General features: G+C 32.9%; 1 protein-coding gene across 1 annotated transcript; it reads right to left on the bottom strand.

Annotated features, from left to right (window-relative positions):
• Positions 1–1,373: 1,373 nt before the first annotated feature.
• On the bottom strand, positions 1,374–13,423 carry LOC106651405 (probable glutamine--tRNA ligase). The gene is made up of 8 exons (XM_014369885.2): positions 13,168–13,423; positions 12,250–12,554; positions 8,593–8,780; positions 6,342–6,591; positions 3,875–4,871; positions 2,372–2,592; positions 1,723–1,915; positions 1,374–1,488 (listed from the first exon to the last, which is right to left on the bottom strand). Exons 1-8 carry the CDS (start codon positions 13,276–13,278, stop codon positions 1,435–1,437), a joined length of 2,319 nt encoding a protein of 772 aa, XP_014225371.1. The 5' UTR covers positions 13,279–13,423; the 3' UTR covers positions 1,374–1,434.
• Between the last annotated feature and the right edge of the window lie 177 nt (positions 13,424–13,600).

The following is a 13,600-nucleotide window of genomic DNA, read 5'->3' as shown; positions in this document are numbered from 1 at the left end:
TTCCCAGAAGTGCTAAAATCCTTTCTATCTCTCCTTGAAAACTTATCTTTTTGATTATAATGAGTGTTTAGTCGGTCACTTCAAAACAGGGTTGCTGGAGTGAGAAAGGATGGAGAGCGAGAACGCGTCAAATATATTGTAAATAGTGTTTGTTCTTCGTGTCTGAAAAGTCTGTCGTCTAGTAATTTGTCAGCCATTATACACAAAGCATCTTGCTATCGCTATATTCTTTTCCGTTATTCTCACTCCAGCATGCTTTATTATATTTTGTTAGCAATAAATTTTTTATTGTTGGAAAGTGCGTCTGTGCTTTGATTTTCCCTTCTTATCGCATATATCGCTAATTCATCGCGTCGCATTCATTCTTTTTGTCCCGCTACGGTAAATAATGAGAGAAATCGATATTTGATTTCCATAGGTGGATTTTCATTAAATTTCATTTTATTTCAACGTTTTTCGATCTTTAATAGTATGAGCGTCACATTATAGTATGCGGATGTACACATACGCCCCAAGGCGGTAAATACTATACCATTTCTCTTCGCAGAGAGTGACCTTTCAGACTCACGATTTTGCAAATGTAGATGACACCTGAATGTTTCTAGTGTTATAATTAGACATTCGCCTTGACAGTGTAACGGTAAATTATAATTTACGCGATAAGTCGCGAGCACAAATTTGAATTTAGGGAAAAGCAAGTTGCGAGGCTTGTCATACCTCACGTAAGACGAGCAGGAGATAATATTAATTGAGCGGCCTACGATTGTTTGTCTTAGCGCGCGAGTTCTCACTTCGAGTCCGAGCATCTTACTGTGTTTGTGAACCTTGCGTACAATCTAATCAATGCGGATCTGCGTCGATCGACCACCCTGTACGAGTCGATCCAGTGAACGGCTTTAACTGTCATCTACGAGTAAGCGACTAAGTATCAATTATCAATATTTTGTTTTTGTTAGATTATTGATTATTAATTTTCACGCGAATAATTCTTTATTTTATTATTCCTGACTAATTATTCATTTCATACTGTCTATTCAACCCTTTCCAGCCACACGATCACTTGAGTAGCAATGGCTCGTCGAGCACTATTACGCAGGATCATTGCCGGAGCTTATTACTCGTACGATCATTACTCGTGCGATATGAGCTAGCTTTAAGGCATTCCGCGTTACATCAGCAAAAACTATTACAGTACCACTGTACTTGAAGCGTATACACGTCACATTTTCCGACCGGACACAATACATACTTTTTATAGCACGAATCGTAGAGATAAGAATTGACCAATTTATAAATGTTCAGTAAATTAAATTTTTTTAATTAATGAGCTTGAAATATTTTTATGAACTCAAGGGCAATAAAAAATGTAATACTTTAAATATTAAAGAAATTTATTTTTTGCATACTTCAAAATTACTTTTCAAACACCATCTATTATAGAAATTTATCAACTGTCTCTTTTAGAGTTGCTGTTCTATTGAAAATGACCTGAAAAAGAAAGTTTTTCAATTTTATTACAGTATATAGTAATAACGAAGAGACTAGGTCCTCTGCGCTCTTTGCACGTCAACCTCCCGTTTTATTTATCTTTGGTTATAATATGTTATAGTAAAAAATATTTAACAAAAGGCTTGCCTTTTCTTGCAAGTAAAATTAAAAAAAAATCATGACCAAAAAAATACAAAACAGAAGTTTTTATCGAGTACAGTAAGTTCGATTTACCTTATTCTTTTTAGTATCAATATCAACGGTGAAGAAGCCAACACGTTCAAATTGATAATTTTGTAAAGTTTTGACCTGACGCAAAAAATTTGAGTCACCATAAACATACATTTCTTTTTTACTTTTAAAGTTAACGTCACTCAGATAACCATTAACGACTTCATTAGAATCTTCTGGATTTTTGTGCTGAAATCTAAAAGAATGGTATTTAATTTTGATTATTGACAAAAATTAGGTTTATTGAAGCTTATAAAATATAACATGAATTTCAAATAATGCTTTGAAAAATTAGTGAGATTTTAGATTCAACTCAATTGAGAGAGTACATTACGCAATGGTGGCCGGCTTTAGTATTTTACACGAGTATCAAGTTTACATCCTGATAAGCGGAGCGAATATTGTATTGACGCGAGTATCATTTGTAGAATATGTGAAAATAAGTGATACTGCACTTGGAATTTAGTATAAATTCAGTATTTAGTAAAAACGTTTGGAAAAATTTATAAAAATAAAATTGAAAAAATTTGGTATTTGCAACGATTTAAAAATGTCAACGCCCTCTCTCAATGATTACGTTTTCATAAATTATTATGAATAAAATAAGATATTTTTATCTGATTCAGATAAGTTTACGAAGAAAATTACTTACAGACGATCATATATCTTTATTTTAGCTAATGATGGCTGAGAGACCCACTGGATAAAAGCCCGGGGCTTTGTACAAGTATTCAGATTGTCTTGTTTCACAAAAATGTTAGTTATTGATCCATTTGAATCTCTTTCTACTTCCAGTACTGTCAAAACAATTCCAATATACTTCAGGCCCACAGATTGATTGATAGTTAGTCTTTTGAAGTTACTTGTTGTGCTCTGAAAAATATATTACAATATATTACGAAATGAATCTAACTAAAAAAAAATTTGAATGTAATACAGTGTATTATTGAAAGTATATTTATTATTTTATGATTTTATGTATAAGGATGCTGCAAAATAGCTATTGTATGCTTTTGGACGATTCTCTGTTAAATTGATTGGCAGAAAAAAACTATTTTCTGCAAATATGGAAAACTTGTTTTACATATCAGAAATATCCTTAAACTAGAATTTTCAAAAAAGGTAATAAGCAGTCGCAATAAGGGATCGTTGAGCTAAACCGAGCATTAGAGGAGTATCTTGCTGAACAGCGCATCAAAGTAAAATTTTGTTGAACGAAATGTTGAATGGAAATTGAACTGAAAGTTTGCTGCTCGGAGACATCGATTTGTCAGTGAATACGGGGATCACTAGACAGCAGATCTTTTTGTCGTGCTAAAAAGTCACGCTTAAAACTTATAAAATGATTTTATTATCATACAGAATCAAAAATAAGTATAAAGAACCTCTCAAATCTGGCAGAGTAAGTATTATAAAAACTACAATTGCAACAACTAACGTATTTTTGGGTGACCTAAGATTTGACCTTGAATATAATATCAAAACTACAGTGAACTAAAAATAGATTTTTCAAATGGAAAGACTAGTTTTTATTGCAAATTTAAAAAGAGCGAAAATTTTAACGTTTTTTTTATATTTATTAAGATAATGTTTATAGGGTAACATTTACGCATGAAGGAGTAATCTTAGTTTGAATTTTTCGAGGAAAATCGAAATGCTTTCTAATTGTTCGGTGCAGACTTTTGTTTACATTTCCAACAGGATTATACACGAGCTTGACAACTAGTAGTTCAGTAGTTGTTGTACAACTACTTGAAACAATTATTAAAAAATTTCGATTTTTCTGAAAATTTAAATCAAAATTAGAGCTTTTTTCGTAACTGTAGCACCATTAAAATGACCTCTACATGAAAAACAAGTCATATTGAAGAAAAATTTTTTTCGTTTTATTTCAAAACTTTTTGCGCAGTATTCAAGGTTTGATCTTTTCCTATATTTTAATTTGAAAAAAAGATTCTAATGAGTAGAATTATCGTTGCACTAAAATCAAATAAAAAACTTATTGTTAATTCAAATAATTGTTGAGTTGTTAAACAATTTCAAGGTTCTTACGAGTAAATATGGTAGTACTTTAGCTCTATGACTGCTATAAAATTTTAACTATTATCATTTGAAATTCAAGAATTGTGAAATTGTTGTGAAACTGAATACATACTTCTCGAAAATCTGATGAATCAATATATACTATTTTGTCAAACACAACCTTATGGTAACTTCCTTCTGGTTCATGCGGAAAATCAGGTACTTTAACCATGATTGGTTTTTTGAATGGGTAATTTACTATTGTTATTTTTAATGGTTGTAAGACAACCATTTGTCGAGGTGCATTAATATTCAAATTTTCTCTGACAGCAGCTTCAAGCATGCTAGGATCAACGGTTGTTTGAGCTCCAGTTAAGCCCATTTGAGCGCAAAAATTATTTATTGCAACTGCTGGGAATCCTCGTCTTCGCAATGCTGATAGTGTGAACAGTCTTGGGTCATCCCAGTGGCTAACAATTTTTTTTTCAATTAATTTTGAAATTTTTCTTTTTGATACAACGGTATAACTTATATTCAACCGTCCATATTCCCACTGCACAGGACAGTAAATATCAAGCGCATTGCACAACCAGTAATAGGAAGATCTTCTAGATTGAAATTCTTTTGTACAAAGTGAATGCGTTATATTTTCTAAACTATCACATAAGCAATGCGTAAAGTCATATGTAGGATAAACGCACCACTGATCATCTGTTTTATGATGTTTTGAAAATTTTATACGATAAGCAATAGGGTCTTGTTTTCCTTCTTCGAGAGTAACTTTCATTCTCAAGGTTGCGTCTCCTTCATTTAGTAATCCATCTTTCATATCTTGGAAAATTCGAAGATTTTGTAGAACAGAATTGGATCGCCAAGGACTTGAGACCGTCTGGAAACCTTTTACTTCTTGACTACTTTGATGACATACATAAGCTAACTCTCTTTTTATTAAAGAAATTCCGAAATCGTATAAGGATTCAAAATAATCTGAAGAATGAGTTATTTTAGATGGATTATAACCGAGCCATGTTACAATATCTTTAATGCCATCTACAAATTGTTTTTCCTCTTTTTCAGGATTAGTGTCGTCGTAACGTAGGAAGCAAAGACCGCCATGAGCAGCAGCGTATCTGTAATTAAATCAATTTCAATCATTTCAAAAATGTTAAATATTTTATGAAAACGCAAATTAAAAAGAAACGAAACTTTAGTAACGATAGTTAACACATCTAAAACTAAAAATTCAAGTGACTTGAATTCTAAAAGAGTAAAATAATATATGCATGTATATATCTCGTCTCGCAACGATATTGTAGCCCGGTGGGTTAAAGCGTCAATCCTCACTGGGGTAAATATAATTTTTCGTCAGCTGATGAGGTAGAACTCGAGTCTGAAGTGGTGCAGATTCCACTATAAATATATGACCACGGCTGATAAGTCAGCTCTTTAGAGCATATGAGAGCTCTCAATCGCAGAGCAATGCAGAAAGCGAGATTCACTCAAAAGATGGCGCTGCACAGTAAACTTCGGAAGATCTACTATGATAACATGCGGGTTTGTGAACTCCTAAATGGTTGATCCACAAGCTCAGAAGTGCCGTTTTCCGTCTCATACACTGAAACGATATAGGCGCGCGCTCTGTATCACGATGTGTACAGATGCTAGCATTCGACCACGAGCGCTCGGTGACTTGCGTAGAGCAACGACTGCGTATCGAATGACATTGACAGCATCTTTGGCCGAGCAGCTGTTAATTTACTTGAAAAAGTGCTGGCTACTATTCGATAGAAGTAGAGAGCTCGCCTACTCGCGCGCGTGCTGCTCACTCAAGAGTAGTAGCTAATCCTTACATATAGCGAACACAGTCTTGCGTTAAGATTCGCTTGTACACCGCCAGAGTGGCCGGTGCGCCTATATCGTTTCAGTCTACCAACGCCGACTTTACCCACCATAGAGAGGGTTAACAGAGTCGTCGTTGCGGAAGAAGCTAGCCTACATCTTAAAATTAAGAACACACACACACATGGACTCACACTATTGAGCCATCACGTATAGTTCGTTTCATAATATTTTAAGTGTTGATTAATTTTCCAAAACTTTCGCCCCAGAAAGATATCAAGATATAGTCTGAACGCTTCTCATACAATGACAGCGCACTAAGAAACCCCAAAAATAATGATTGTGCAATTTAATTCAGTTTTCACGCATCAATAAAATTTATTATACTATCTTTTCAAGGCTCAATTTTTGTGTACCCTATCAATAATACTCCTTATACTATCAAGATGTACGACTAACAATCGATAAATTTTTAACAAATAAAATGATAATCTTCCTTATGTTAAGAAAGTTTATAAAAACGTTATAAAGTCGTCAAGTCACTAAAAATTTTATTGCTTCGATCGATTTATGTATCTTGCAAAAGGCAATACGTGATTATTTTCTGTGTATAGTGTCAAGTACGGTGAGATATAGAATGCCAAATTCACAGAATCATTAATAAAAAAAAATTTATATTATTTGAAATAAAGTAAAATGAATCATGTTGATTCAAAGAATGAAAATTCAGTTTGATAGATTAGAATACATTTATTACTTACCCAAAATTAATATTTATGGCTTTAGCGTGTCCGAGATGTAGTATTCCATTCGGTTCTGGAGGAAACCGTGTTATCACTAATCCACCAGTTGAACGTAAATGATCGGCTAAAAGTTTCTTCGTATTATTAGTTAAGATATATCCATCTGTTTTGTAGTTTTCTCCTGGTTTATGAAAATTTACTTTTGACTTCATAATTTCATCGATTGTCAAGACTTCAGCAGAAGATTTTTTTGATGATTTTGTTAGTTCTGTAAGATTATTAAATATTATAAAACATTAGTAAGAGTGTATTTTCATTAATACTATAAATCGATGATAGCTGCAAAAACAAACAATGCTCTGAATTAAGCTGAGGTCTTGAAAACAATATGAATAAACTTTTTCATTTAATCACACAATCATTAAAATTAAGCTCACTCCTATCATTTAATTATCATGTAGTGATTTTAATCAAGTCAATTTTATCATGATGTAAGAATTTGCCGTCCAACGAACTGCCACGAAAATGGAATACAGGTCTTATGAGAAGGGGATTTTTAACATGACTATTGGCAACGAGCGTAGAATTGCCGGCTCTGCATCAGGAAAGGTGTTAATGGCGTTAATAAGAAATGACGGACCCCGTGTTAGGAAAGCTGAACCCCGGTATACTGTTGGAAGGATAACATTTCTCGTCTACGTAAGGACTCTCTAAGGGCGCGCAAAATTTCTTAGCGTACGCGAAACCATAGATAACATTAACACGAGCTTCATGGAGAGGCAAGAACTGAGTTGTGGAGAGCGATTCAAAATAGCAAATACCAATGCTGGAAGGATCTGATCCAGACGGTTGTTGATTACCCATACGGCGTGTTACAATATTGTGATGACGAAGTCGCAGAGCCAGGCCAACCAGTCACCGACAAACTTTTTCCTAATAACACAAATAGTGTGGACAGTTTTTTCATATAATGCAAGAGGGTCGAGCTGTGGCGAATTGTGGTTTGGAAAAATCCTTAGTATGTTCCTTCCATCATAAAAAGAATAATTTTCCCGTGCCCTGAACCGGATAAGAAAAGCGGCCTCGACAGGGTCAGACCATGTTTCAAATTAGTTACTAAACTAATGAAAGGCGATAAAGGCTTTGGAAGACCTTCCTAAAATGTAGTCAACTGTGCAAAGCAAGCAAATCTTCAAAATGATCATCTGTAGCCGGTTAGAAGCCTGCACGGAGCTAGAGAGCACTCGAAAAGCAAGCAGAATGGTCATAAATAAGCTACAGTTGGCCGATTACATGAAAAACTTTGGAACAAAACCCAACAAAAGTTGGAAGCGAAGAAAGTGTATTAAGGTGACTCTGTACTGACTCGGCTAGTCAATACGAGTGTGGTTAGTTTGTTTTGACTCTTGTGGTGTCCGAGGATCCTATGCTGTAGTGTTGTAAGCGTCCCCTCTTCTCTTCAGCAGACGACGAAACCTCAATCAGACCATAAAAATTCACTTTATCGGGCAAATATTACAATAATTAGCATGGAAACATGTACTTTTTAACATACTAATCAAAAGCTTATGCTTTCAACTTTATATTGTCAGGTTTTGGAAGAGCTGTATGATATATTTTGCGAGATATTCAATAAGAAGGGTCCAAAAGTAAATATGCGCCTATATACGCCGTGTTAAAAAGTCAATTTTCGATGGCCTTTTCCTCGAAAATTAGCATGACATGATCTGAAATTTTGCAGGGAGATATTAGATCACTAATTAACGTTGTCCCAAAATTTCAAGACCTTGTATAAAAAAATGTTTAAGTAAAGAGTCACCTGTATTTGCGCTTGGGAGGTTGCACTATAAAATCAGCTCCCTCTCTGGTCGTGAAAGCAGAGTCGGGAAAATGGGGGGAACCATATTGGGCATACAAATAGACTGCCGCTTAGGATATAATAAACGCCTGGCAAAGCTGCATTTTTAGATAAGAGTGCTATTATAACTTAAATATGGCTACGTCAGTGAAAGAACGCTTTTAGGTCTCATTAAAAATACAGGCAAGTTTTTACAAAACCAATTACTTCAACAGAAATTCATTATTCAAGTTAATCACCATTATACTTGAGGACTATCAGAATTTTCTCAAAATGATCGAATTTCAAGAAATTTTTGTTAGATTACTTGTTACTTCTCTTTTTACATCTTCGCGTATTTATCGCTAATAGAACAAGAGTAAAAAAAATTATTTGAATTTTGTTGGTATCAAGTTATTAATAAAGCAGTACCTTTTTGAGAAGAAGCTTTACTGTCCTTGACGTTCTTTTTAGTTTTTTTTAAATCATAATCCTTTTCTGTTTTTTCTCCCAACAAATCGAATAACTGTAAATCAACTTCATTTTTTATATTTTTTCCATCAGCCCACTGCAAACGGTTCCGAACTTCTTGCATAATCAAACCAGTATTAAAGCGATATCTAAAAAAATTAACGTCTGCATTAAACACTTCATCCAATAATAATTTTTTTGCACATATCACTGAAATGTATGTGTCTCAGTAGTGTTGTTAAAACCATCTACGTTAAACATTATGTTTATAATTTTGATCATTAGGTTTTTTATTTTGTAAGCTATTCGATCTTGAAAGTTATGACTTCAAGTTAAAATGTGCGAAACAAAACGGTTTTGATATTTGTCAATGCATATTCGTCTGGCGCGCCGTGGATCGGTACAGCCGGCTAGGACGTGAAAAAGCCCGTCAAGGCGGTGAGCACAGGGAGTTCACAAGTTAAAAAATCTCACTAGAAATACATATTTATAAGAAAATAGTATTACCTATTGTGCAGATATGGTTTTTTAACAAAACTAGTTATAGCACTTTCCTTTGGCTTACGCTATAATCCTTCGTTTTGCTCAAACAAACTAAAATATCAAGTTAGCTGTCTATGGAAAGCTATCAGAAGTGAAATTTCTTCAAATTTAATTAATTGAAAACATCAAAACATAAAACAAGAAAAATCTTGAAAAATTTTTAAAAATAGCAAAAAAAAAATGAAGTTTTGTAAAAATAAAAGAGTCTAATTTATAGCAAGTCAAAAGTCAAGAAAAATTTAATAAAATTTCCAAAAGAAAATTCAATCAAGGTGAGGGAAGTTTTAATTCTGGCGTTTAGATTATCTAAAATTATGAAAGTACTTGAAGAGATTTATCTTAATTAAAAATTCTTTCTGGTATTTCTGGTATTCAACTTTTCTCGATTTTTGTCATGATTGAAATTAGATTTTTCTTAATTTTTTTAAAACTTCATTTTTCATGCTATTTTTTTAAATCTTTCGAGATTTTTCTTGTTTTATGTTTTGATGTTTTCAATTCATAAAAATGTATGCTCACCCCTACGTAAGTACGCTCGTTTTTCATGGCTTGACCTCCATATTCAACGTGCGAATAGAATATTCACTTCAAAATCATTACTGTGCCTGTTGAGAAATACACTACTGTTGAGTCTAAAAATGTCTCACGTTGGTAAATATCTGGGGAATCGGTAACTGTAGAATTTACCATATTTAATACAAGTGATAGGGTGAGGCCAAAAATAGCGTAGCAGTCACCATGTACTCCTAATGGGGAATCGTAAACGCTATATGCAGCGTTGTGAAAAACTTTCGGAACATGGCTGCCGCTGTCGTCTGCCGTCACTGTTTTATTATCTGACCCGATGCTACCAACTCAAACCTAGGCGGCAGAACTCAAGTAATGTTTTGTGTACACGCTGTAGTTTTATTATGTGGTTTTTTTCATGAATGAAATATTTTTTACATCTTACATTGATAAATGAAATGTAATATACATTTTATTCATGAAGAAAAACCACATAGTAAAACTACAGCGTGTGCACAAAACATTATTTGAGTTCTGCGGCCTAGGTTTGAGTTGGGCTAGTTGACAGCGGCAGCCATGTTCCGAAAATTTTTCACAACGCTGGCTATATAGGGTAAACCTACTAGTACCCGACCATCCTCTAGTATCCGACCACTTATATTCGAATCATAGAACCTTTAGATTTAATTGTTAATTATTAAATTGCCGTGTATTTAGTCCTTTACTATTAAATTAATGCATTTATTTTGTCATAAAAGTTTATGTAAGAAAAAAATTTAAAATATACCGTGTTGAAATGTGGTCGGGTACTAGAAAACTGGATTTTTTGATAAGGCTAGTACCCGACCACTTTTCAACATAGCTTTTCGACGTTTAAAGTTTTATTTATGGAATCTTTTTTCGTACATTCTGATAAAATCGAGTGTTTTCTACAAGTTTTCATTATTTATGAGACGAATCGAATTATTTTATTGAAAATTATAAGAAAATGGACGGGTACTAGATGATGATTTCTTAAGTGGTCGGATACTAGCTGGTTTACCCAATAACCACCGCGAAATACAAAGATGGCCGACTTATCCCAGTCATTAAGGAGGTTCCCTCGGGTAACACGCTAGTCAATTGAGAGTTCGCGCAGTAACATGGGTTAAGTTAGCTGGCTTGTCATCTGCTAGCCCTAAAACGAGCCGAAAAAGTCGTGTTTTCGCGTCTTTTATTAAAAAAATATTGAAAAAACGGCAGGCTACCTCTACTTTGAGACACGGGTTTTAAAAGATAAGAACTTTCTCTACAATTTGTATATAATCATTCCTCTGCGAACTTTGATTTCTTTTCATAAATTGTAAATGTAGCTCAAATTTTCATAAATTCCTATGTTGCCCATGTTAATTTTCGAAACTTTGATCACATTTTTCTCGAGATTTTGCCTGGCTTGGGCATATGAGAGTTATACCATTGGATTCGGGAGGTCAAAATCTATCGATATTGATATACGTACTTCTTGCGAACTTTTCAAGGGAACCTCCTTAACACAGGCTTGTATGGAAGCCGCGGGGTTGATATTTTTTTGTAAATGAATGAAAAATTTTACGAGATCCGATCCGATCAAAAACATCTTCATTTAAATATGTTCATGTACAACAATTATCGTTAAAAAACGTCTATCCCTTCGCCTGTAATCATTAAATTAAGTTTGCTTAACCCTCTATCTGACGTTTATTTTTGCAGCTGTCCAAGTAAAGTTATGGTAGGGCTGCAGCAGCCAAAATAAACGTCAGATAGAGAGTTAAGCAAACTTAATTTAATGATTACAGGCGAAGGGATAGACGTTTTTTAACGATAATTGTTGTACATGAACATATTTAAATGAAGATGTTTTTGATCGGATCGGATCTCATAAAATTTTTGATTCATTTACAAAAAAATATTAACTCCGCAGCTTCCATACAAGCCCATGTTGAATTGGATAAGTAGGCCATCTTTGTATTTCGCGGTGGCTATATATGTCGCTTACGATTCCCCAAACGACCGAAAAAAACGCAAGTGCCTCACGCTTGAACTAAATTTTTTCTCATTAAAAATAACATGAGAATGAGTGGCGCTACGGTATCGTTCGGAGTCAAATCTAATCTCAATAGAAGTTGCTGCATGACCAAAATTATTATTAGGAATTATATTTCTTCAGATGATATCAGAAAGAACAAGGAATGGAGCAAGTCAATAACTCTAATTTTTCATATAAGTTTTCCAGGTTATTTTAATTGAGAATCCTATGACAACTACTGATTATTGGAGCTGAATTAAGCTGTCATGATAGATTTGTTATCTAAGTCAAAACACTATAAATAAGTCAAGTTTAGGAAAAGTTGATACATCAAATTTAAGAAAGGCCAAACCTAAATGAAAGGCAAGATATGTGTAAACTTTTTAAAAAATATACTGCGTAAGTCCTAATAAAAACATATACGTGGTATAATAAGTTTACTAATGTTAACATTTAAGGTAACTGTAAAAACTATTAAACTATGTCAACAATATATTGTATTATTTTGTATTAATATATATTACCTTTGATCGAGAATTTCATTCTTGAAAATGTTTATGCACTTTTGTACCTCTTCTTCGATTTGTTCGGGTGTAATTATAACTCCTATTCCACAAGCTTCTTCAAATTTATTGATATCCATCTCATCATTTATATTGTGAAGCAAATAATCCAAAGCATGATCAAGTTTTAAAACTGATTCTATTTTCTCATCTACTATATATTTACAAAGAAAAGGTATTAAATGATTTATTTGCTTAGGAATTTTAGATGCTAAATGGTAAAACAGAGAGCTGTTGCACTGATTTATTTTTCCACAATTGGAAACCTGAAATTAAAAATATTATTTAATGTATAAAAAAATGTTTGATTATATCAAACTAAGAATATAAGATACTATAAATCTCATTGTGACAATTGCATATGTTATATGTTTGAGTTTTGAATTAGTTTTAAATTTGAAATATATTAACTTTCCATGGTTAAGAGCTGAATAATTCTCAGTTATTTTCAAATTTTGTAATTATTCAAAAGCAGAGGCATTTTAATTGTTTAACAGAATGAAAGATAAAAATTGAAATTATTCAATTTAATAAAAGTCACTATGGATAAATGTCATGGAATAAGCATTGCAATTTATGAATAAAATGGGAAAAATAAAGAAAATATTATGCTTTGTTTAAAAAGAAAAAACCATAAGGTAAGTAATTACAAAACTAAAGAAATAGTCAATAAGAAAATTATTTTATTACAGAGTAGATAACATTTATTTAACATACTTTAGTAACAGGGGTGGAATGTAAAAATGTCAGAAGCATGTATAATAACCTCTTTTATTTGATGCAATTTAAGTTAGTAAAATAATTTCACACAAAACTAGAAATATTAATTAATCACGAATAGAAAACAACAACTAAATAATGATATTATATTTAACTAACCTCTTCAATGCACTTCAATAAATTTGAAGTTACATAAGAATTTTTTAAAGTTTCCTTAGCTTTTTGTTCACTAAGCCCAAGGGTCATGAACAGCTTTATTTTTTCATCCATATTAAAATGATTTGTGTTAATTTAACATAAACAATTTCAAACAATCGTGCTGAGCACGTGTGGTTGAATATTCAATGTGACAACAACAATGACTGCAGTAAACTAGACGACAAACATATGGTATTTAGACAACACGATATGTGTACATTAAAGTCTTTACACAGAATGAACTTCGCTTTCATTGAGGAATAATGTAAGTGCTACAGTCATTTGAAATCTTGAAATCTTTTTCATTGGAGATATTTTTCGAGAAAAAACTAATCGTAATTATGTACATTTTTTTAAACATATCTTTTAATAAATTTTGACAAGTTTCAGAATC

Source organism: Trichogramma pretiosum, unplaced genomic scaffold (assembly GCF_000599845.2).
Source record: "Trichogramma pretiosum strain Unisexual culture from Peru unplaced genomic scaffold, Tpre_2.0 scaffold9, whole genome shotgun sequence".
Lineage (NCBI taxonomy): Eukaryota > Metazoa > Arthropoda > Insecta > Hymenoptera > Trichogrammatidae > Trichogramma > Trichogramma pretiosum.
Note: the sequence above shows the minus strand (reverse complement) of the source record. Positions and strands in the feature narration are given on the sequence as shown.